This window comes from Arachis duranensis, chromosome 3, assembly GCF_000817695.3.
Source record: "Arachis duranensis cultivar V14167 chromosome 3, aradu.V14167.gnm2.J7QH, whole genome shotgun sequence".
Lineage (NCBI taxonomy): Eukaryota > Viridiplantae > Streptophyta > Magnoliopsida > Fabales > Fabaceae > Arachis > Arachis duranensis.
The window spans coordinates 120,317,324-120,342,765 of record NC_029774.3 but is presented as its reverse complement, the minus strand read 5'-3'; the positions used below and the strand labels follow the sequence as shown (position 1 = coordinate 120,342,765).

General features: G+C 35.1%; 3 protein-coding genes across 3 annotated transcripts; 1 reads left to right on the top strand and 2 right to left on the bottom strand.

The window, feature by feature from the left end:
- Positions 1-4,145: 4,145 nt before the first annotated feature.
- On the bottom strand, positions 4,146-4,954 carry LOC107480720 (ethylene-responsive transcription factor 12-like). Its single transcript, XM_016100881.3, has one exon. The coding sequence runs from the start codon at positions 4,892-4,894 to the stop codon at positions 4,391-4,393; it is 504 nt and encodes a 167-aa protein (XP_015956367.1). The 5' UTR covers positions 4,895-4,954; the 3' UTR covers positions 4,146-4,390.
- Positions 4,955-6,438: 1,484 nt separating this feature from the next.
- Positions 6,439-9,596, bottom strand: LOC107480782 (receptor-like protein 4). Its single transcript, XM_016100954.3, has 8 exons — positions 9,348-9,596; positions 8,148-9,200; positions 7,890-8,037; positions 7,667-7,738; positions 7,419-7,490; positions 7,261-7,332; positions 7,108-7,185; positions 6,439-7,019 (listed from the first exon to the last, which is right to left on the bottom strand). Exons 1-8 carry the CDS (start codon positions 9,430-9,432, stop codon positions 6,713-6,715), a joined length of 1,887 nt encoding a protein of 628 aa, XP_015956440.1. The 5' UTR covers positions 9,433-9,596; the 3' UTR covers positions 6,439-6,712.
- Positions 9,597-21,034: 11,438 nt separating this feature from the next.
- Positions 21,035-21,853, top strand: LOC107480783 (dormancy-associated protein 1). Its single transcript, XM_016100955.3, has 2 exons — positions 21,035-21,459; positions 21,532-21,853. Exons 1-2 carry the CDS (start codon positions 21,131-21,133, stop codon positions 21,566-21,568), a joined length of 366 nt encoding a protein of 121 aa, XP_015956441.1. The 5' UTR covers positions 21,035-21,130; the 3' UTR covers positions 21,569-21,853.
- Positions 21,854-25,442: the final 3,589 nt, after the last annotated feature.

The following is a 25,442-nucleotide window of genomic DNA, read 5'->3' as shown; positions in this document are numbered from 1 at the left end:
AATTGATTTTATAATCGCTACTTCTTTGTCACTGATTTGGCTTTCTGTGATACCAGGATGCAAATTTCTGTAGTTGAAGCGTTCAACTCAGGCATGTGAGTCAGGCAGGTACTGATGCATGTGTACGTATGCATAAGTGTAATGCCATTTTTACTGTTTAAAATTGTTTAATAATTTTGAGAGCCACTTCCACACATTTTATGTAGCTCCAATACACTACTACAATTTAAATATTGTCTACATAATTTTTTATCAAATAATACCTAGAAATTTGATCATGGAGTTTACATAACTCTAATGAAATACATACAAGTTAAATCGTCTAAACTAGTTTACCTACACAAGCTGTAAATGTCCAAAACTATGGGCCTAAATTGCTACGACAGAGTTCCTTTATTGTCATTGATTAGAAATTAGAAATTCTAGCAAACTCATGGGACAGAGCTGTCTCGCTCTGGCTTTCTGGCTAGTTTTGTTGTATTTTCTATTTTGTCTTTTGTACTTGGTAATAGAAAAAATGTCCAATACATTTCAGAAGGGATGGAGAATCAATTAAGAGAGCAAATTAGTTGAAAAACAAAAGATCTGTTATAAAAAAAATCTTCTATTACCTTAATTTATCGAATTTTAAAATTAGAAATACAAAAGATTAGCTTGAACTAGTTTAAGTTGTAATTTATTATTCCCTATACTTTTTCTTTAATGAAGGAAAAGAAAAAAAAAATGTAAGGTTAACTATCCAATTTCTTTTCTCTTCACAAATATTTATTTCCAGCAATCTTATACTAATAAATATTATTTTTTGCATCAACATTTAATCAACGACAAATTATATTTATATTTATAAAAATTCATACACATAAAATATATAATTTATATTTATATTTATTATAATTTACATACATAAATTAATATTATTTACATTAATATGTATCAAAATTTATACAGATTAAATATTAACTAAAATTACTAAAAAAGGTTGGTTTTCAAAATCTTTTGATTTATTTTTATGTTAACATAATTAACTTTACATATATTTAAAAGTGAGTGAAAATGCAGTTATAATTAATTTCAGGTGAAATTAATAGATAAAAGTTATTAAATAATTAAATTAATTTAACTAAATTTTTATCAAACGATATCTAAAGTTAACTACACTTGAATTTACACCTTAAAACTTAAAAGTAACACACGAAAATTAAGCAACCTTGAAGAAAGATGAAAGAAGTATGGTTAAAGAGAAGTTAAGAAAAAATGGGTGCGCCGCCGCTGTGATTGATATCATGGACACCACACCACGCACCACCACAAAACAAAAAACAGCGAAAATGACAGATACCAAAGACCAAAGGCCAACGTTCTCCTTTCCCACTCTTTTTCTTTTGGTTTCCATATTTTTTATATTTTACTTTTTTGTTATCCAAAATCAAAAGTTGCGCGATTTTGTTTGGGCGTAATGTCGGAGACCGCACCACCCCGCGTCGTGATGTACGTGTCTATTGCCTACGAATCTGCTGCTCATCACTGGCGAGGGGCCTTCTCACTCGAATCTTCCCACGTTTATTTTTCTGCCGTCTATATTCCTTGAATAATAATCATCATTTCGGAGAAAATTTTGTTTCTCAAATAACGATACTTTGTTATGTAAATGAATACTCATTTATAATCGTAACGAATTTAATTAAACTGCCATTTTTAATTATTGACTTCATAGTTAAAAATTATAAGATAATTTAATATATTTAACTAAATAATTATTTAAATAATTTTTAATGATCAATTTTACATAAAAATAATTGTATATAAATTTTTATTTGTATTTATCTAATATATACATCTTTTTGTTTCACAATTTTTAATAAAATAAAAAAATAAAAAAAACATGTTTAAACATATTAAAATTTTAGATATCATGACGTATAAAGATGTCTAACTTTATTTTTGACTTATATTGTTAAAATGTGTTTAGAAATGATATATCTTATGAGAAATGATAACAAATTAATACTATTATAATAAAAAAAATGGAGAATTGACCCGTTAGTATTTACTCAAATTTAAAGGTCGTAGATTCAAAAAAAATATTATTAGTCACCAAATATTTTTATATGTTATTATTTTTTAAAACAAAAAATTATCTTAAATTTTATATAACTAAAAAATTAAAATATTTAAAAAATTAATTCAGATTTTGATATCAATAAAATATCAAAATATTATTAAAATAAATATTTTATATATGTCATTTTTTATATGTATGCGTGTTTCCATATCTTATAAGATTTTAAAATTTGTGTATCGGCATGTCCCGCGTCGTGTCATGTATCGTATCTGTGCATCATAGTTGCTCACCATATTCGAAACATTTTTTTCAAAACCAACATAAATCCAAAATTAAAATTTATATCATAATCAAATATTAACATAATCAAAAACAAAATTTTTGCCATAACATAATTACAAATAGAGCACATAATCAGAACTCATAATAAGAATTTGTTAGTACAATTAAATTTTTTTAGCATAATTAGTGAACAAAAATAGAACCAATTCAGGTGAAGAAGCAGAAGCATAACGTCAAAGAAGCAAAATGAAACAGATGCAAAAGTAGAATCAAAACAAAGTAAAAATAGAACACACTAGAAGCAAGAAAAACCAGTCCAGAACCCAAAGACAACGAGCAATGGAGGTCGAATCTGTCTTTCACTCACTTCAATCATTCTCTCTTTCTCTTTCTTCGCGTTCTACGATGACCATGGCACCAACAACAGTAACAAAGAACAACTAGATACTAGAAAGATAATTTTATATCTGAAATTCGGTGATTTTACGCATTTTTTGTGAATAATCAAAAGTATTTTTGAAAATGAAAATAATAGTTGTAAAGATTGAACTTTACCTTCGAGTTTTTACATGATGCAAGCATCTTTTACATATATTTATTCAAATGTTATCATTAAAATGCATATCAAACACATGCATAAATCATTTTCCATTTATAAAAAAGTTTTATTTTTTGGATTTTTTAATATTTTCTAAAAATATTTTTCTTAATCCTATTAGAGTAATTATTTATACCAAAAAAATTATAAGCATAAAATGATAAGTCATATTATCAGTATTAAGCTAGTCATAATTCATGATATGTACGTGATAACAATTTCTTAATTTTCATCACCTTTAATTTAGTAATTACTATATGATATATGATATGATTTTATAACAATGTATATACTTCTCCAATTGGTATGTGTTTACCCTAACATGAAAGAGAAATATTAGGACATCATAAGAATTTATTATTTAGTTATTAATTCAATTTTTAGTCTAATTTTTTAATTTATAATAATTTAATAATATATTTTATTTCATATTTTTTAATATTAATGATCTTTTAATTTTTTTTATAAAAATGTTCATGAAATCACAAAAGTACTATGAGCAATTTTTTGGGTTGGTAGAGCAATAAAAATGAAAGTTGTTTTTAACGTAAAATATAGAAATAAATATTGTACTTAATTATTATATGATAAAATATAATTTCTGTGGATAATTAAATTAAAGAAGATTATCTTTGGGAGATTTGATATGGGCATATAGAGCAATAATGTGACTGATGCAAAATCCAAAATTCTAGTCAAACTAAGAGGGGTATGCTACTTTGCATGAATATGCAAAGTGGTCCCATCTTACACTTTCACTATACAAACCACACCGTCCACCAGTACCGGCCCCTAAACCATTAACAAATACACGCGCCTTGAACTGGAAGCGGGTGTAAGGATGAGCAACACACGGTGCAAAAATTCAATTCAGACTGGGACACGTTAAATACCTGACGCTGTCTTATAACAAAACAATCCATTTCCACTCTCCGTTGCATGGCGCGTGCTATCACACAATCACACCATTCCTTAATATAATCCTCCTTAGCCGACCAAAACCCGCGATTAAAGATACAAGAAAGTATCACCTAGCTTTTCTCTGTTTTCTTTTATTTTTAAGTTACGATTTTCCCTGCATGAGCACCTAATTACACTTACCTAAAACGCTATCACTCATGAGTCATGACTACTAAATACTGCCTCCAAGATAATAACATAATAAGTTCATAATTCTAACAAACCTCGAAGCAACAGTTGAAGTTAAACAAAGAAGGAAATATGAAATAGCAAGCCGCAATTAATTAAGTTTGGTACAGACATTGTGGAACACATGAATAATATACAAGAGATTTCTGAATTCTGATATAATCTAAGTCTAGATGTTAGATAGATAGAGAGATAGAAATAACTCCCATGAGAATGGAAGACACGATGGAGTGCAAAAAAGACGTCATCCGAAGCCTAAAATATTACTCACCCACACGTTGACACGTAGGCACGCACGCTCACAGCCACAAAGGTGGAGGCTCGTTCAGATCCACGGGAAGACCGCGCCCAGCCACTCCCAAAAACGACGTCGTCTCAGAACTCTCCAGTACATGGTGGGATCCGCCCTCACTCACAGCCACTGCCATCGGTGTCTGAGCAGCAGCAGGAGGAGGAGGTGGTGGTGGAAGATGATCACGGAGGATGCTAGTTTGGAGAAACTCACGGAGCGCCACACGGCGTGATGGGACGGGGGGCCAGGACGTTCCTATGCTGAGATCGAGGGCGGTGGCCAGCGGCGGCGACGGGGGGAAGTTGGTCTTGGCCTTTGGTCCACGGAGGGAACGAGCGGCGCCGTCGTAGGCCATGGCTGCCTCCTCGGGGGTGTCGAAGGTGCCGAGCCAAACCCTAGTTTTCTTCCAAGGGTCGCGTATCTCGGCGGCATAGCGACCCCACGGTCTCTTTCTGACCCCTCTGTAGTGTCCCTCGCGAGAGCCACAAGAAGAGGAAGACGCCATGGACATGACAAACGTCAAGTTTAAAGCAGATTCAAGCTTCCTTTAATTTATTTGCAGGCTGATTATTGTTTCAAAGACATAAAATTATTCCTTTTTTTTTTTGAAAATGAAAACAAAATATGTTTATTTTTGTTTCTCTTTCTCTATTTCGTTTCCTAAACTCTATACCTTTTATCTCTAAAAGAGTATCTAAACTCAGTTTTTTAATTATCTTATCAACAAGTTACGAAAAAAAAATGTAGTATGTATGATATTTGCTAATTTGAAACAATGTCACAGTAATGTAACTAGGAGGCCAGGATGAAAATTTTCTTTAACCAATCATATTCACCTTATTTGAGATACCATATCTTGCATGATATTTCTTGAGTTGTAAAACATAATCATTGTTTTAACATTTAAGCGATATAATGATCATTATTTTTAAAAAAATTATTGTGTAATATGTCAAGACCTTTTTATAAGCATTATGAAAAGATGAATATAGATATAGCAAATAATCAGAAAGGATATTATTGTGTATTTATCCTATTTTTTTAACTGACGTTATGATAATAGATAATCTATAGAATATGGAAAGCCAATGATCCTAGTTAATTTCAAGATTTGACATATTTAACTGTTAAAAATTCAACTAATCTGCCAGCTTCTTTCCTCGAGGGAATAACAATAATCTCAAAAAATAAACACCTGTAGCTTATCAATTTGCTGTTGGATTTCATGAAAACATACCCTAAATTTCTAATTAATTTGGACAGTATTTTATTAGAATTCTTTAAAAGTTTTAATTAAAAGAAAAGGTCATTGGTGTGGCTGTTGATTTATGGCTGAAATAATTCAACACTAAAGTAGAGTGAAAATGTGGAGGGACCCACAAAGCACTCTCTCGAGTGTCCACCTAGCTCGCGTAATCGTCGGTTGGACGGCACGGCTCTTTTGTATTCGGTGCTAGCGACAACACAGTCCTCATGTGGACCGTGTGATTGTTGTTTTAGTTCCACACTGTTGATCAAACGGCTGAGGAGGAGGTGGGGCCCAATAACAATAAGAGGTGGTTAAGTAGGGAGGCAGAGCCGCCTCCTGAGTGCTGAGCGCAGGGTGGAGCTAAAATGGGGAGCGTGACGTATGCCCTATTCACTTGTACTGCATATATATAGCTGAGCGGCGCCTGACACCGTAATTGTTACCATAAATGTTAGCAGCAAATCAAATTTGAGTTCTACTAGTATTCCCCCTCATTGAAACCGTAACTTTTAATTAGAAGTGAATTAAAGTGGAGGAGAAGATGGTGGTGTTGTGAGGTGAATGGAGAAGGAACCCCACGTGGAAACGTGTCTGAGTTGCAGGGAACAGGCGAAAAAAATAGGGTTGGTCTGGTTGGCGTGTTTGACTCAGTTGGATTGGATTTTTGAGGTGTTACATAATACACATCTCTTTCTCTTTCTCACATCACAAGCACAGGCCCCTCCCCTCATTTTGTGAAGTTGAATGAAAGGGGAATAAATTCCGAGCGGAGAACTGCGGGGACTCTGCACATTCAGAGTAGTGAGTGCAGAGACGAACACAGTGTATTTGCAGCCGGTTTCGTATAATGACAATTGACAACGGGGACCCTCTAATAATGTTCCCGTGAATTCCCATTTACCTCTCCCTTTCTACTTTTTTCACCTTTCTTCTTTTTATTTTTCTGTCCTTCATTAACAACACACTCTTCATTTATCAAAGATGTGCCTTAAGTCCACTTGAGGCCCAACCCAAGTAGGAGCCCAGTTTCTTTGATGGACAAAACTTTGCTGATTTACACAAATTACACATAACAAAAGATCATGAAAGTAATATAGGGCCATTCTCAACAGCAGTGTGGGTATGAGTATGATGATGATGATGCCTTGTCATCTGGATGTCACGTGAATAATGAGTCCTGGCTTTTGCATATGCTGCTGACTTTCCTGCAATTTGTTGAGCTCGCAGAATGTTGTTGCGCCTTCTCCACCAGCAAACTGATCCTCCCACAAGTGCCACCGCCATGAAACTAACACCTAATCCAATGCCCGCTCTATCACCCCCAGAGAGACCACGTCCACAGCTAGGTAAACCAGGTATACCACACAGTCCTCTGTTATCCGTAAAACTGCGTGCACCCAAAACAATATCAACATTACATTGTGTTTTGCGTATTCTTTATTCTCAACATTAATCATTCATTCATAATAACATACTTGAAGCTAGCTCTGTGCAATAGTCTTCCTCCTAGACTTGCTGGAACACTTCCAGACAGCCTATTCCCATTTAGGTTCCTGCATCCACACAACTTTAGTACTGATTTCTCATTGTCTTATAAGTTTCATTTCTTCAACTTTAGACAATCTTACAGTCTCTGTAATGATGTCAACTCTCCAAGACTTTCTGGGATTGCTCCTTCCAAAAAGTTATAGGACAGATCACTGCATCATTGATTATTATGCCATTTAGAAACTGCATTACTATGATAAACAAACCAAGTCGATTAGAATGAGAACATGTCACTTACAGTACTTGCAGACTAGTTAATTCACTTAGTGAGGATGGGATTTCTCCATGGATGCTGTTTGTACTCAAGTTTCTGCAATTCACATGCCATAATAATAAGCAAAGGAATGGGCATATGAACTTACGGGTGGTGATATATATTTTATTAGAGAACAATATTTTAAAGTAGGAAAAATGGAAAGTTGGGAACTTGGGACTATTTATTTTGATCAACTTACATACACATAAGGCATAAATTGATGAACTCACAGGGTTTGTAGATTTCGCAGTCTGGATATGTCATTTGGCAAGAAACCCTTGAGACCTTGATTGTCAAGACCACTGTTGTCATCAACAGATCAAGCACTACTTAATCAAGATATTGAGATCAAATAATATTCATTATTCAACACAAGCACACATTTTAATGCATTAGTGGTACCAAGAATCCCTTTGCTAATCAAGTAGTACAGGTAAGGACAAAAGAAATTACATTCCATCAATGACCCATCTGCTGCTACTTTTGTCCAATTGGCAATCCACTCCACTCCATGGATGTTGTTGAGGAACACAGGGATCACCATTCCATCCAAGCCTGGGAGGAAGCCCCAACGCCTTCTTCAATGTTTGCAATGCACTTACTAGATTAAATAACAACAGTTACCAACTTTCAGAAGTTGCTATGCATTCACATTTCACAGTACAAGAAACTAAACTAACAATAGTAGGGACCAGGGATGTGCATGAATACCTTCCTCCGGTAAAGTTTTTGACTCAGCCATTATAACTTCAAATATCTCAATGGCACTGATCATAGCTCTACCTTGCTTTGGGGTCAATGTTATTGTCAGTATCCTCCCATCAACATTAACAGTTTTATTCAGCACTAGTGCAGTATAACGATCCCCACTCATTTTCACAATGTCAACATCTCTGAAGGCAACATCACCATTCAGCACAATGTCAAACACCCTTTGCCCTGCATCAGTCACCGAGTTCTCAATCTCTGCGAAATGCAACCAAATAGAATAGTTTCTGTTGGGATCCACCTCCAATGTGTATGTTAAATCAGGCTGAGTATCAGTACTAACAACCGCGGACTGATAAAGCGCGGCAGGGTAGAAGTTTGGTGGCATTGTAGCCAGTTTGATTCTGGTTTCGACGGATCTAGGCTCGTCTGAATACTGACCAAATCCCTTACTGTGTTGCCAAAACCTGTCTCCTCCCCTTGGATCCCCATTATAGTCCACGCCAAATCGTGACTGGCCATAACCACAACTCAGTCTCTTAACAGTTCTAAGCATAACTCCATCACTCCACCCTGGGACAAAATAATAGGCCTTATCATCAATCCGAAGGATCTCAATGGAAAGAATGGCCGGATCGCCGTGACCTGTGCTGTGAAAACAGATTGAGATAGAATCATTGGTGAGGAACACAATGGCCTCAGCAAACACTTGATCATCCTGAGTGCTCCAACCAGGGTTCAATGAATGTGTTTGAGTGCCTTCAATGGAGATGTCAAATAAGGGCTCAGTGCTATTCCCAAGCTCATCAATTAGTCCAAAGAAGATTCTGATTGAGTAGTGACCCTTTGGGACTCCATCAAAGTTGTAACAATTTTGAGGGCCCTGGGACAAAGGGAAATAGCGGAGAGTTGGGAGTGGTGGAGTAATGTAACTAGGATGAGTTGCATTGGTGGATATTCCTCCGCTGTATCCAAAATCTTTGTGCCAAATGGTGCTGGTTGGTCTTGTTTCAACATTCTGTTCTGCCCCACAGCTTAAGCGCAAAGCATATGGGGCTGCCCAGTAAAATTGAAATTTGATTGCATAAGGCTACATAGTTCAACTTCAACATGAGTAATTCTAAATTCTAAATGGGAACATGGAAAATAAAGCATATAAAAGAGGTGGTAGTTGAGTACACAACAATGGGGTAGAAAGCTGACCTTGGTTAGCTGAAGAGGAGAGAGAAGCGAAACAGAGGAGGAAGAAGCAGAAGAGCATCCATGGCACAAGAAATCTAAGGAGCATTGTGATGGTGTGCGTTAGTGTAGTGTTATCTCTCTCTCTCTCTCTCTCTCTACAAGATGCTGCCTTCTTTTTCTTTTCTTTTGTTTTCTTTAATTCAAATCAAGTGTATGTGTATCGGTGTATGTAATCATAGCTACTTGCTTTTTGAGAAGAAAAATAGAGAGAAAAGAGAACGTGCAGCGTGGTCTTTGCCGCATTGTTGTTTAGTATTGTCTTCTGTTCTGTTATACACTAATTCTTGTTCTTCATATAGTTGACTTGCGCGCCACAATCTATCATTAACTCTATACACTATACAAGGTGCTACTCACGCGCATATTACTACCTAATTATATCTTTTATTTGCATAACCGTCATGCCTTTCAATTATGTGGAAACTATATCTATTACAACTCATACTATAAGTAATATTTACGTTGTTATGATTATGATTCACAACTCTTTATGCATGCATAATTTACTTGAGCAATTTGCATTGGTTACATATCATTAGTTGCAATTAATAGCGGCCTATATATCCAGCTAAGAAAATCTACCGTAATTAATTGGTTTAATTTCATTAATTGAATAGATGGGACCTTATGGTAGTAGAATGGTTGAGAGATGCGTTGGCTGAACCTTTTAGACATTTGACCAACTTGCAGGACGGCAGGACACATTAGCGCGCAATCGTCGGAGGACATAATGGAGGATTTTGGGACCCACCACCTTCTTCTTCTTCTTCACTGGATGTAGCCAACTAGTTACGTTTATTGGAGGAATACTATCTTGTATGTACACTCTTAATAAAGAGTAAAGCTTATTAATTTTAAGATAAAACATTAAAAAGTGAAAAACAATATATACAATGCACGAGTTTTCATAAATTTTTCTTGTTACCAAATTTTACTATTTACAAAAAATAAAAAAAAATCACTTTCCTTGTTTTCAAACTTTATAGATTTTTGTGCATCGATTAAAACTTTTTACATTCAATTTTTTTAGTAATTCCTATAGTATTTTATAAGAATTTGAATTTCTAAATTTTAAATTTTCACTTAGAAAATAAAGTATAATCTCTTATATTTGAATAGTTTCTCTCTTATATTATTTTTTTATACGACCTATGAAATAAATGGTGAGAAATTATAGTTTATTTTTCAAATTCAAATTCAGATTTTAGAGGATTCAAATCTATTTTATAGATGATACTTAATTTTTCAAAATAGGTCATTAGTTAATATTTAATTTTTTACTTTAAAAAATAAATTTAGACAATTTAAGTACTAAAACAAAAAAATATCATAGAATTTTTTTTTTTTTTAATCAGGTCTCCGAAACTCTGAAGCTGGATTTCAATAACACAAAAGCCCAAAAGTTACTGGAAGATTATATGGCCCACATTACACAAAGCCCACGCCAGGGACAGACAAAGTCACAAAGCTCTTATCAGCGCGTTTGTTTCACAAGTTCGTTTTCTTATTTCATCAATAGTTCAATAAACCAACTTAATTAAATTCTTTTTGATAAAATAACTTAAACAATAAATGACTATGTTAAAAATAACTTATAAATAAGTTATTTTGTATTTGAATTTTTAACTCTAAAAGTGTTTATTTTATAGAAATCTGATGAAAAGTAGAAGTATTAAAAGCTCCCAAATAACTTTTTAGAAAGTTACAATTTAGTTTTAAAAATTGTACCAGACATTAATACTACTACTTTTTATAAGTCAAAAGTTAAAAAAAAAGTTACTTCTAAAATTTCCGAAACGGCCCTAAATATATACACCAGTACAATATGTGCATTGGCTAAAATTACTGGCCAATATCAATAAAAGTTACTAACATGAACTTTTTTCTTTTTTGAAAATGGTATTCTAAAGAATAACTTATATAAGTAAACCATTTTCTTGTGTATGTTTAGTTGGTAAAATACTTGTATTAAAATAATAACTAACGATGACATTGATATTTTGTGCTGGATTTATTAAAAAGTAATCCATATTTCTAATATAATGATTATTGATGGCAAATGTTGTAATAATAATTATCAGAGATTAGAGAATTAAGAAGAGGTGAATGTCTACACAGATTCAATTAGCGAAGAAATAAAAAATTAGATAACTGGATGGGTAATAACCAATGTAAAGGTGATCAATCGAGCATGTCCTTGATAACACGAAACAGAACACATATTATCTTTGTAGTTTTGAGAAACCAAATATATAAGAAAGGAGAATAGTATGGATCTTAAGATTTACTAGTTATTCGAACGGTACGTAATTATGATCGATTATGCATGCATGCAACAATACTAATAATTGAGAACATTTAATTACTCGCCATATTTTGAAACTTGGGGGGTCTTGGAATATTTATTAACTGAACTTGCTTGAATGGCCTTGCAATCGCGGCACGGTGATATAAAAGACCTCAACGCTTTCTTCCCAAACGATTTCTTCTTCTTCTTTTTCTTATCATCATCATCATAATCATAATCATCCCCTTCATCATAATGCTTCCTTGCTTTGCCAAGTGCTTCATAATGATATTTCCTTGGGTTCCCTCTTTGTCCACTTGGCATGCTGCTACTCAATTGATGATGACGTGGACGAGGACGCTGCTGCTGCTGCTGCTGATGATGATGATCATCAGTTGCTAGATATGTCCCTAAGGTACCTTGAGGAATTTGGTTCAAAGGTGATCGATTTGGTTGTGATGATTGTGGTACGAGTTGACCATTGGAAATCAACACAGCAGCACCAGAATTCTTAGGCTCTGAAGAAGCTTTGTTGGTGGTGAATTCGAAGTCTGGTTCTGGAAGCTTATAGCTGCTTAGGTTATGGTTATGGTGATTGTGCATGTGGTGTTCATTTTGATTATTATTAACAGTGGGACTTGGTTGTTGTTGCTGCTGCTGGTCTTGGATAGAAACAAGACCAGCAAAAGAGAGTGAGATTGAGTCAAGGGAAAAATCTGAAATTCTATGATGATCGGCTACCTTATGATTGTTGTTTCCTTGACGAGTACCCATTTTATTTTGATCAAATTGGTTATGTGGCTGCAATTTATATATATACGAGGTTGGATGTAGTGTTTTGCCGCCCTCAAGAGTTGTTTGTTTTTTTGTCTTGTCTTTCCTCCTTTTGGGATAGCCATCTTGTATTGTCTTACAATAATGGGAGAGTGATACACGTGTGCTAGAAAAGACACAGAAACTAACAAATATAGTAGTAATTTATTATAAATTGTTCATGTCATTTTCAAATAATCTCAAACTGTTCTCTATATATATGTATATATTGTGGTTGCATTGTGCCCCTATAGTTCTATCAAGAAGCAGCTCAGCCGATCCTTCGAGGCTGGAAAGTGTGTCGGTTATTTCTCTAATTACGCTGAAATTTTGATTGCATCATGATACATTGATGCTACTCATCACCGTTTTTTCCTATTCTAGTTTCTTGCATGCATGGTTGCATTGCTTAACCTTATTGTTTATCAACCAGGATAATATACTAGCTAGGCCGTGGCCTGCATTATTTATATATTGTGATTTGACTTTTAACTTTAATTCTATTTCTAATGAAATCGGTGCAATCGTTGTTATTATTATTATTATTATTATTATTATTATTATTATTATTATTATTATTATTATTATTTTCTTGCATATTTTTTCATGGGGAGATTGAGGCCTAACTGATGAGCGACCCTTCACATTTCCTAAGATTGGATTAATTCAACTTTTGCAATTTTTTTTTTTTCTGAAGTAACTCTAACTACAAGATGTCAACACTTTATCTTAGACAATGTAAAATTCTCACTCCCTCATGCTTGAAAGTGGAACAATGATTTTAAGCATGAAATTTGGCTCATTAATAATGTGGAGAGTGGTGATATCAGCCAATGACTACTTACTATCTATATAGTAGAAGAATAACTGAACTGTGACTAAATTAAATAGCTTACTAAAACAACTCACTAACCGCTATCATCTTACTATGATTAAGTTAACTGGCCCTATTTCAACAGGTCTAGTTGCATGATGGAGATTGACTGGGTTAAATCACGCACTCGAATCAATTACGCACCGTGTAAATGTCATTGCTTTAACCAATGTGATTATCATTGTATGTAAAACCATATATATAAGCAAGAACTGATCTTATTTTTAAGTGATTATTTACCGTTGAATTAACTCTCTCTTCCATTGAAATAACTCTCTCCTTCATTGGAAGCTCTATATCTATTTTAATCCATTCCAAAATTTGTAATCCTCTATAACAGATCCTTTAAGGTTTGAGACTAAGAAAAGTCTTGGAAACTTATCTTTTAACATACCACTAGGTAACCAAGCATCCTCTCAGAACGGAATTGTTCTGCCATTCCCTATATTCATAGACAAACCTCTGATTATCTTCTCTCTAATTTGTGGCTCCCTGATTTGAAGCTGACAAATATATTTTCAATGGTCTCTTTTTATAGGAATAGGCTAGCCACACAGCATCTCAAAAGGATTCATGTTATGACAAGAGCATACAATTCTCTTCCACAAGGGACAATCCTCTTTCGAAAAGCTCCACCACCACTTAAACAGAAGAGCTGTATTCCTGATCACTGCATCTCCCACTCCAAATCCACCCGCCTTTCTAGGAGCCATCACTACCTCCCATCTCACTAGTGGCATCCCAACCTTTCCATCCTCATTACTCCACAAAAACTGTCTTTGTAATAAACTCAACTTCTCCGCTACTGTCTTCGACATCTTGTACAAGCTAAGATAGTATATAGGCAGGCTATTGAGAATAGACTTAATGAGAACTAGCTTACCCACTTTATTGAGGGTCTTTGCCTTCCACAAACTCAACTTTCCTTCCACCTTATCAATAACTGGTTTCCAAGTCTTAACTAACCTCGGATTTGCTCCCACCGAGATGCCCAGGTATCGGACTGGTAGAGAGGCTTCCTTGCATCCCAACAAATGACACATCTGCTGCGTCCAACACTGTTCACAATTAACTGGGATGAAACTGGACTTCTCAAAATTAATATTCAACCCAGACATCATCTCAAAGTAGTGCAGTAGACGCTTGTAATTCCTGATAGTCTCTTCCTCTGGAGGACAAAAAAGTATAGTATCATCCGCAAACTGCAAGTGCGACAGCTAAACATTATCCCGTCCAACCAACAGCGGAGAAATGCGCCCATTCCTCACCGCCTCCCCGATCATTTTATGAAGAACATCAACAATTAGCACAAACAGAAAGGGCGACAAAGGATCTCCTTATCGTAGGCCCCTTTCCATTTTGAAAGGTTTAGATGGGGACCCATTTATAAGCACCGACATAGATGCAGAGCATACACACTCCTTAATCCACCTCCGCCACTTCTGGCAAAAATCCCATCTTCTGCAAAACTATATCAACAAAACTCCATTTGACCCTATCATAAGCTTTTTGAAAGTCTAGTTTAATTATCCCTGAGCTCCTTTTTCTTGACTTAACCCACTGCACAGTTTCACAGGCTATCAAAGCCCCCATCATGAATTTTCCTGCCTTGCACAAAAGCACTCTGAGTCTCACCTACTAAGCCTGACATTACATGCCGCATCCTCTGAACCAACACCTTAGATATGACCTTATACACACAACCCACCATACTAATTGGCCGAAGATCTTTTATTTCAGTAGCTCCAACAAACTTCGGTGCCAATGCCACCCAAGTAACATTCGAATCCCTAGGTAGCCTAGCTGATTGGAAGAACCCCATCACTGACTCACAAATCCTACACTGCATTCTTATTTCTTCAGCAGTTGGCATCAACTTCAGCCCTATTGCCTCTTCCTCAGTTATCTGCCTCACCAACCCATCCTGAAAACCTATATTAGGGGAGGTCTCCTGATGGTAGAAGTCCTTGTAGAAATCTCTTCTAGCAACCTTAATCCGGGATTGATTTCTTACTAATCTTCCATGGATCCTCAAGCCATCAATCCGATTGTTCCTCCTCTATGCCGAGGCTATATTGTAGAAGTACCTAGTGTTTTTGTCCATCTCCTTAGCATGCCTGGAGCGTGACATCTGCTTCCAATGTAACTCCGTCCTGATATACCATTTCTTACAAGAACTCACAAGCGCCTTCCTTCTTGCTTCTGCTGTTCCATCATGCACTCTGTTGCTCACCATATCATCGACTTTTCTAATCTCCTCTTCAAACCTATTAATCCTCATGTCCAGGTCTCCAAAATTCTGTATATCTACGCAGTGGAACTGTCATAGCCTTCAGCTTGTCTAAGAATTGAGCCTCCCCTAAGCGACTCCACTCATGCTTTACCATCCTCAAAAAACCATCATGAGTAAACCAAGAATCCAATCTCGGAAAAGGCATTGGGCCCCCTCCCATCCTTGTGACATCCATAATCATTGGACAATGGTCTGACAAGCCTCTTGGTTCTCCCCGTAACCTTGTTTCAGGAAACTTTTCTAGCCACTCCAAACTAACTAGAATTCTATCGATACGACTACATGACTGGCCCTTGAACCATGTGAACCTACGATCAGATAAAGCTAGATCCACTAGCTCCATATCTTGTATCCAAGATGTAAACTTTATTGCGGACACCGGCAGAGAAGTAGTCTCTTTCCTCTCCTTTATTTGAACAATCTCGTTAAAATTTCCCATAAAGCAAAAAGGTACTTGACATAATTCGGACATGAAGCTTAGCTCTTCCCCACAACAAGCTTTTCTTCCCTGACATGCTTGCAATACACCAAACAGAATGCACACCGAAAATTATTTTTTACCAGCACTCCATCCACACATAACCACCTAGCTCCTTTATAACAGTTACTTATGTTAAACACCATTGCATCCCACATCAACAGCAGACCGTCAGAAGCACCTTTCGCTCCCAAAAACTCCCAACCCACTACATCATTACCCCACAGTTGCATGACATCAAATTTAGTCAGAACCTCTTTTTTTGTCTCTATCAAACCTAATATATGCAAATTAAATTTCTTCCTAAAGTTCTTCACCATACTCAATTTTCCAATTCCCGCCAACCCCCTAACATTCCAAGATGAAAAAATCATTTTAAAACAGTTGTACACACCTTTTTCCGATTTTCAGACGACTTCTTCTAATTTTCTCTTTCTGTTTAGCCTGCTTTTTCTTCAGTGCTATTGCCTCATTCTGCTCCTGAAGTATCATCATGATATTATCTTCCTCATCGTATTGCCCAGCTCTAGATTCCACAGCTAGATCTCAAGCCTTCCTGTTTTCTTCCACGTCCTCTGCCCATTTAATTTCAGACGTTTCAGAACTAGCGTCATCCTTAGCATCAACTCGTTCATCCCCCAAATTGTCCAGTGCTTCCCCAGTCCCCGCATTTTCCAAAACCGATGTCCCCATCAGTCCTAAACCACCTGCGACCCGCTGCCCATCCGCGACCCCCAAGCCCCCAGATACAGTATTCCACGCCTCGCCCCCATCCAGATCTGTCTCTCCTACCACCATCTCGCTTCCCCCCGCAAGGCTGATGTTCGTCGTCCTTAGCAGCTTCGTTCGCCCGTCAACAAGCATAATGGTCAGCGGCATCGAGCTCGGCTCCCCACCGATAGCCCGGTTAATGCTCAACCTATCCCTTTTCTCGTAAGGCGTCGGCCGTCCCTGCCCCCCGCACCCTACCGCGTCACTTGGATTAACCCCTTCCTCCGAAAAGAACCCCGCGCGCGTTGTCTGTCTTCCCCTCACGCTGAGAATATCCGCGCTGCCTTGGAGGGTCTCACCAACATCGTTCCTCGTAACCCCTCTATCTCAGTCTTCGGGTCGGACCCTGTGAGGTTCCCGCTCCAAGCTACTCGCAGGCCAGTCCAGTTCATGCCTCCCCGCTAACCCTTCTGGTGGGCCGCATTGGTTGAAGCCCAAAGGATACTCCTTATCCTTGGATTTAATAGTTTGGGCCCCAAATCTAGTAGGACAAGAATAGACCTCGCTAGGACCCACACTCCTCCTAGCATTACTAGTGACATCTGCTTCATTATCTATCCGCCCACCAACGAAGTCCCAGAACACAGTCCTATCTGAATCAGTGTCTGCACCGTTAGCGGGTAATCCCGCAATATCCGCCTGTGATATATTGAGATCGACACCCTTAATTATAGGCCTAACCGTTTTAGAAATCGAAAGTTTGTTACTCCACTCATTTAAATCTTTCGAGGAAATTACAATTCTACCCTTAAGCTATTCTTCCTCCCTTCTCAGTGGCAACATCACCTCCGCTGCTGCATCCCGTCTGTCCAGCTGCCCAGTACTACAGTTAGCATCAGCAATACTTTTACGGCCCATAGCAACAGAACCTCCTTCGAGAAAGAGTCCTTGGTTCCATTTGACCCCATCTTTCATTACACAACCCAAAGATGCATAACCCCCATTCCCCACCCCTGAAACAAACACCTCAAACCTAGCCGTGCCTATGAGAATGCAAATCTTTTCATGAATGACATCAAACCTACTCATATCAATCAGCACACGGCTAGCATCAAACAACAAGCATGAAATTGTTGCCTGCTCACAAACCACCACCTCTCCCTATTGTTCACCAATAAGACGGAACGTAGCTTCGGACCAGATATGTATCGAAACTCCGATGCACTCGAGCCATACTCTTCTCTTGTCACACCGGTCGTTCTCACTCTATCGTCATACTCGATGAAAAAACTTCAAGAGACCATTCATGTTAAGAGTGAGCGCCTCGTCCGCACTGTGTGTGCTATCAAAGACTAACAAGGCTTTGTACGCCCCCAACTCACAAACCTTTACTACGTTAGGCCATTCCGTTCGAGCTATGGCGTTCAACAAGTAGAAATCAATAGCCTTCATGGTACTCCCAACAATACTCCGCTGCAGCCAGTCCCAATTATGCTCTGCCACCGTAGCCTGTATTTCCCTTGCCCCCAAGCCCTTTATATCCTTCAGCAACCTACTTCCGTGAGAAGATTCACATTTTCTAAAGCTTTGCTTCCAACCAGATCATCCTTAGTCTGAGCAGTACTTATCCCCCAATCAACCACCCTTTCTGCCAAAGGATTCCCATTCTTGACATGAGATTCCCCACCATCAACCGTCTTAGTGTCTGATCTCCTTTTTGTACCTTCGCTTTCCAGTATCTTCTTCCCCTTAGAGATATCCCTCCTATACTTAGCCTCCTGTACTTATTTTCTTGTTTTAATAAGCTCGTAAATCTATAAAGTACGGATATTTTATTCTAATATTTATTTTTATTTCGGATACGATACTCATTGACATTCGTCTGACACGTGTTTCTATCGCGTCTAACCGTATCTTAATAAAAAATAAAAAAATTTTCGGACATCTTTGGATACACTTAAATACCATCATGTATCAACGTGTCCAGTCTTATTCTTAAGATATATTCTTAAAATAAATTTAAAAATAGTATATATTGTTATTTACTAAAATAAAAAATATTTTAAATACTTTATATAATTAAAATAAGATAATAAAAATAATTAAAAATTAATTTATGTTTTAATATCAATAAAATATCAACGTATCATTATGATTTATCTAAAAATACTTTATATTATATATATATGTGTGCGTGCGTGCGTGCGTGCGTGTGTGTATTTTAAAATTCGTGTATCAATATATCTTATATCGTGTCGTGTCCGTATCTGTACATTATAATTGTAAACACTTCTTAGAATATATCCGGTGTTTATTACTTCAATTTTGTTGAGTCTTACAAGATGGCGTATAAGCATTTGTAAAATTATTTATCATAAAATTTAATTTAAAACTCAATGTGAGATTTATTTTTTAATATTTGGTCTCAACTCAATTTCAATTTTATATCATCTTTAATTATTTTATCTAAGAGTAAAGTATATTTTTTGTCCCTGAAGTTTGGTAAAAATTTTAAAAATACTCCTAAATTTTATTTTATTTTAATTTTGTCCCAAAAATTTTCAATTTGCATCAAATATATTCTTGACGGCTAAATTTTCATAAAGTTTAAGACCAATTTAACAATAATATATAAAAATTATATTTGATTTGTTTGTATTGAAGGTTGTTATTATGAAATTGTTGTTGAATTGGTCTGAAATTTTTTGAAAAATTAGTTGTCAGGAGTATATTTGATGCAAATCAAAAATTTTTGGGACAAAATTGAAACAAAATAAAACTTAGAGGTATTTTTAAAACTTTTGTCAAACTTTAGGGACAAAAAATATATTATACCCTTTATTTAATGTGTTGTACAAGTAATAGTATTTGGTCTTTCTTTTTTTAAAGTGATACAGTCTCTTTTACTGATATCGGTCTTATTTTAGATATTGTATTTAATGCAAATTTTAATTTTAAACTAATTTAATTATTGTATATGTTAGAAATAATACTAAAAAATATCTCATTAGAGTTGTTCTTATATTTTTTATGACGAGAAATATAATAAATATATAAAAAAATAAATAATATTCTTTATCTCTAAAAAAAAGAAATAATTGAAAAACATAAAAAGAAAAATTTAAAAATAATTATAATTATTGATGATGATAAAAGATAATTTTTATAAAGAAAATAATTTTTGTTTCCTACTGTAGATTTATCTAAACGCATGAAATGGAGTAGGCCGATGGATTTTTTTGTCTGTGGGCGACTAGATCTAGTAACCATGATTTTAATCTGATATTTCTTATGGTATCTAAAAACTTGGTGTCGAATTGCTAAAAAATATTTAATAATTAATATTTAATTTAAAAATATAAAAATTAATAAATTTAAAATATATTATAAAGATAAGTTAAATAAAAAATTAAACACTAAAAATAAATACTATAAAATCAATTTTTTAATTTTTAGTGTACATATATTAATTAAAAATTATTAGATATTTTTTTTTTGGTAAATTATTAGATATTTTACTACTTGGTAGTTGGTATTTGCTACGAGATCGCAAAATAAAAGTGTGGGTGGGCCGTATACCCAAAAAAAAGTGTGGGTGGGCCTTGGGGGGCTAGAAAGTAATTTGCCAGGGGAATAGGACAAATGAGCAACTAAAATTACATCTTACCCACTCTTCATCCTTATCCACTTTCTTCTCCTTCTTCCCCTCTAACTATTCTCAGTAGTCAGTACAGTACTATCATCATTCATTCCATATCACGACAAAACAATATTATAATTGTCACCGATATGAAGCATTAAAATAAATAAATAAAATTGTAGAATAAATTTAAAAAATGTTAAATAATTAATATTTGTATATTACTAAATGTCCCACTTTTATTTTATTAAAAATATAAATTTTCTAAAATTATTTTTTATAAATCAATAAAATATTTATACAATATATATAATAGATTATTTATTTGATTTAATATGAGTTAAAAAATAAATATTTAGAATACAATACTACTAATTATATCTATAGTATCCAGAACAATTATTCGAATATCAAGAATAATAAATATCTGATATCCTACTAAATCAAATATTCTTAAACTCCATTATATACATTATATAGATATACCATTCACTCTCTATACTTCCTATTTTTTTATATATTTATGTCGGATTGTAGTATAATAGTGATTTGAGATATTTTAAGTGAGAGAGTGTTGTTGGCATATATAATAGTGAAAAATTCCGAGAGAGAGAGAGAGAGAGAGAGGAGAGATTGAGAGTAGCGAAGATGGTTCTGTTAGAGAAGCTGTGGGATGACGTGGTGGCAGGGCCGCAACCGGATCGCGGGCTTGGGAAGCTGAGGAAGATCACCACCTCCCAGCCCTTGAACATCAAAGCCATAACATCTGAAACTGATAACAAGTACCAGAGATCCATGTCTATGCCCGCCACACCTACAACCCCGGGGACCCCAACAACACCGCTCTCTGCCACGCCGCGTAAACCTGACAACGTTTGGAGGAGCGTCTTCCATCCTGGCAGCAACTCCGCCACTAAGACCATCGGTTCTGATTACTTTGACAAACCACTCCCCAATTCTCCTACTGTCTATGACTGGTAATAATACCCTAAGCTAACTGCTATATTATTATTTCTCAACTTTCCAACTGATTTGATTTTGGCATGCAGGCTCTACAGTGGTGAGACAAGGAGCAAGCACCGCTAAGGAGTGGATCACCGTCTTCCGTGGTCAAGGTCTTGCATGTGTAAATAGCGTCCTTTGCTTTTTAGTCTGCTTGTTTGGTCTGTGGTCTTAATCTATCTAGTTTTTTATGCTGATTATGATGAGTGCACTGTTATGTCATGTTTTAAGTGGTATTTAACTTTACCTACTACTTAATAATCTCCCCTGTTTTAGCCAGATCTAGACACCCTCATCATCAACTTGCTTATGAGTTGAAATAATGTTTATCTATCTATCTTATGTTAATAAACGTGTGTTTCCTTTTAATTTATCTCCGATCTCTTCTTCCAACTACGCAAGAATAATTGAATATGTAACTCTACTGCAAAATGAAGCTTCAGATCTTCTTCTGAATATCTGATTTCTTAGTCAACAATTACTCTCATAATTATCCTAACATATTATCACAATAATTGAAGCTTATGGCCCACCGGGTTCCTCTTTTTATATTATATTATATATGTACAACACATTTCTTTCTTTAATCTTTATTAAAAAGGATGTTGAATAAGTCATTGTAATTATCAAAATCCTGACTAATATTTATGCAGTATCATTTATTTTATTTGATTTTTCACGCATTGATTTGGCGTATTTGGACCTGCCTCTTCTATAGTTTATCCATAGCACTAACAAAAAGACAAAAGCAGATAAGAACGAATGCTTTAGTTAGAATTAAATATTATCCTTGTCTTTATCTTTCGGACACTGCCTAATCTAACCGCTAGAATTAATTATGGATGGTTTATATTTTCGGGCGATAAATAATTTACTCTGAACGCGTCAACTTCATGCAATACTTTTCCCGGTAACACCAAGGAACGCGCAAGAAAAATCACATCTAAATATTTTATCATTTCAGTAACATTAATAATATATAGAAAAATATTTATAAATATTAGGGAAATAATTAATATACTTTAATAATTATTTTGTTAGCCAGCTAGTAGTAAGTTGTAAGGAATTTGCTAAGAATCTTGATTCTTTAGCTTTGTAACGAAGAACCTAGAACAGGAATCTTGTGTAAATAAAAATGCTGTCCGATTCTCTGTTGCTATCGCTAGATGGGCACATGATATATAGCAGTCTCTATCGCAAGAACACTTACGTGTATTGGGATTTTAATGAACACTATTCACGAACCCAAATCTGCATACAGAGAAGGGGACGCGCGCGCGCATATATATATATATAGCAGACTCCTGTTCTTGCACACCATATATGAAGCAAAATTTTTTTCACAATCCATAAATCCAGATTTAGAATTTTTGTCATAATTAAATTTTAGCATAATCAAAAATAAAATTTTTACCATAGCATAATCAGTTAATTACAAACAAAATACACAATTAGAATTTATAATAAAATTTTGTTAGCAAAATTAAAATTTTTAGCATGATTAGTGGACAAAAGCAGAATCAATTTAAAAGCAGAATCAAACAAAGCAGAAATAGAACACGTATAAACAAAATCGAAACAAAGCAAAAACAGAACGTATTAGAAGCAAGGAGAACTAGTGCATAATTCAAAGACGACGAGTAATGGAAGTCGAATATGTCTTTCACTTACTTCTATCATTCTAGGTCTCTTTTTCTCTCTTTCTCTCTCTTCGCATTCTGTAATAACTAAGGCACCAGCGACAGCCACGGAAAACAACTTGTGGGACTTTTTTCTCTCTTTTGTGAGGCCCAAACCTAAATTTTTGGGGATGTATTCTTGTACCCTTATGTCTCTACCCTAATCAGGTTTTGGTGTCAATTTTTGAGGTAGAGAGTATAACCACCAAAGTAAGAGAGAAGAGGAAGAACATAATTTTTGTTTTTATGCAAAGTAGCAAACTTCAAATAGCAGTTTCTAATTCGTTCACCGTTGGATTGACTTGAAATTTGAACTGCGTGTTTCTATCATCTTGTTCTTCATTCTGGATGGTGAAAATATTGATTGGAAGTCTGCAGCGGGAGAAATTGGCTTTGCAAGAGAGAAAATAGGTTTTTCGGTTTTACATAGAGCAGCAGTCTTTGAACAAAAGTTTCTCATTCTTTCACCGTTGGATCGATGAGAAATTTGGACTGCAGATTTTTCTCATCTTGTTCTTCATTTTGGACGGTGAAAATTTTTATTGGAAGTCTGCAGAGGGAGAAATAGGCTTCGAACAGAAGCTCTGTTTTTTGGGTATTTTTCATCTTCTTGCTTCTCATTTGTAAGCTTTGATGCTTTGATGTTTTGGCTGGTTATATCCACGATTTGTGCTTTATTTCAAACTCTCTTATACCTCATTTGACTATAATGGAGCTATTTCATTGATCTAGATGACTCATGGTTTTTACCTCTCACATTGAAGGGGTTTTCCATGTTAAAATCTCGGTATATTTTTGTTATTGCCTTACTTGCTATATTTACTTGTTTCTAGTTGCTGCCATATTGTGTTGTGAGTGCTTCCATTTTGTTCTTGTGTTGGATATTTGTGTTGTTTCCGTTGCTAGGCTCTTTCATATTGGCATCAGAGCTTGTTGGTATTTTTTTAAGCTTGTGATTTTGTGAACAATGGAAGTTAATACTAATACTAGTAGGATGATTACTCTTAATGGTCTTAATTATGATTTGTGAAAGTCAAAGATGAAAGATTTGCTTTATGTTAAGAATTTTTATCAATTAGTTTTTGGTACAGAGAAGTCTAATGATAAATCTGATGATGATTGGACTTTGTTGCATAGACAAGTTTGTGGATATATTAGGCAGTGGATTGGCGAAAATGTGTTGAATCATATTATTAGAGAGACACATACTCGAATCCTTTGGATTAAACTTGAACAGTTTTATGCTTGGAAAACTGGGAATAACAAGATGTTTTTTATCAAGTAGTTGTTGGCTTTGAAATATACAAATGAGACATCAATGACAAATCACTTGAATAACTTCCAAAGAATTATGAATCAGTTATCTTTCATGGGTATCAAGTTTGATGAAAAGGTTCAAGGATTGTTACTTCATGACTCCTTACCAGACTTGTAGAAAATTCTCAAAATATTATTGTCCAATTCTGTTCCTGATGGTGTAATTTCTACGGATCTTGCCAAAATGAGTGTTTTGAATGAAGAATTTGTTGGTCATCAAATTTTATCAAAGGAAGACCTCTTACTAATCCTTTCTTGACAAGCTTGTTTATTTGAAACATACTATCATGACCAAATTTCTTGTGTCATAGCCACTTTTCAGATTCTTTAGAGTGAAAATAAGCTACATTTTGATCCTTTAGTTCATTAAGTGTAAGTCCCTACACATTATCACAACGCTTAGCTATAAACAATACATTATTGGTCTTTTTACTTATAACACAGCATTCCAATCTTTTAAAAATTACCAAATAACCTAAATCACACAATTGACTTATGCTCAAAAAATTATGCCTCAAACCATTAACTAAAAAGACATCATCAATAAAGGTAGAATGATTGTTACCTGCTTTTCTAACAGCAACAATTTTACCTTTTTCATCATCTCCAAAGGTTACAAAACCTCTATCATACTTGTTAAGTTTGATGAAGAAGGTTGACTTTCCAGTCATGTGCCTAGAATACCCACTATCCAAGTACCACATATCTTTCTTTTTCTTGGATGCTAGGCAAATCTGCATAAGATTTCATTCAACCTTAGATATCCAAATTAATTTGGATCCTTTGAAGTTAATCCACCTTGGTTGTCCAAGTGCATTAAAGTCACAAACAACATTGTAAATTTGGTTTCCTACTTTTCTTTTTTCAATGAAGCATTGTAAGTAAGAATGACCTATTTTCTTACAATTTTGGCAATGATTTTCTGAAGCATGTTGCTGAAAAAGATGTAAATTATGATGCTG

Excerpts from the sequence above, each read along its gene's own strand:
- LOC107480720 (XM_016100881.3), bottom strand. The coding sequence starts at position 4,894 with ATGTCCATGGCGTCTTCCTCTTCTTGTGGCTCTCGCGAGGGACACTAC.
- LOC107480782 (XM_016100954.3), bottom strand. The coding sequence starts at position 9,432 with ATGCTCCTTAGATTTCTTGTGCCATGGATGCTCTTCTGCTTCTTCCTC. Across the intron at positions 7,491-7,666 it reads CTGCGAAATCTACAAACCCT|AAACTTGAGTACAAACAGCA; the intron begins GTGAGTTCATCA and ends TGTGAATTGCAG. Across the intron at positions 7,020-7,107 it reads TTGCACAGAGCTAGCTTCAA|TTTTACGGATAACAGAGGAC; the intron begins GTATGTTATTAT and ends GGGTGCACGCAG.
- LOC107480783 (XM_016100955.3), top strand. The coding sequence starts at position 21,131 with ATGGTTCTGTTAGAGAAGCTGTGGGATGACGTGGTGGCAGGGCCGCAA. Across the intron at positions 21,460-21,531 it reads TCTCCTACTGTCTATGACTG|GCTCTACAGTGGTGAGACAA; the intron begins GTAATAATACCC and ends TTTGGCATGCAG.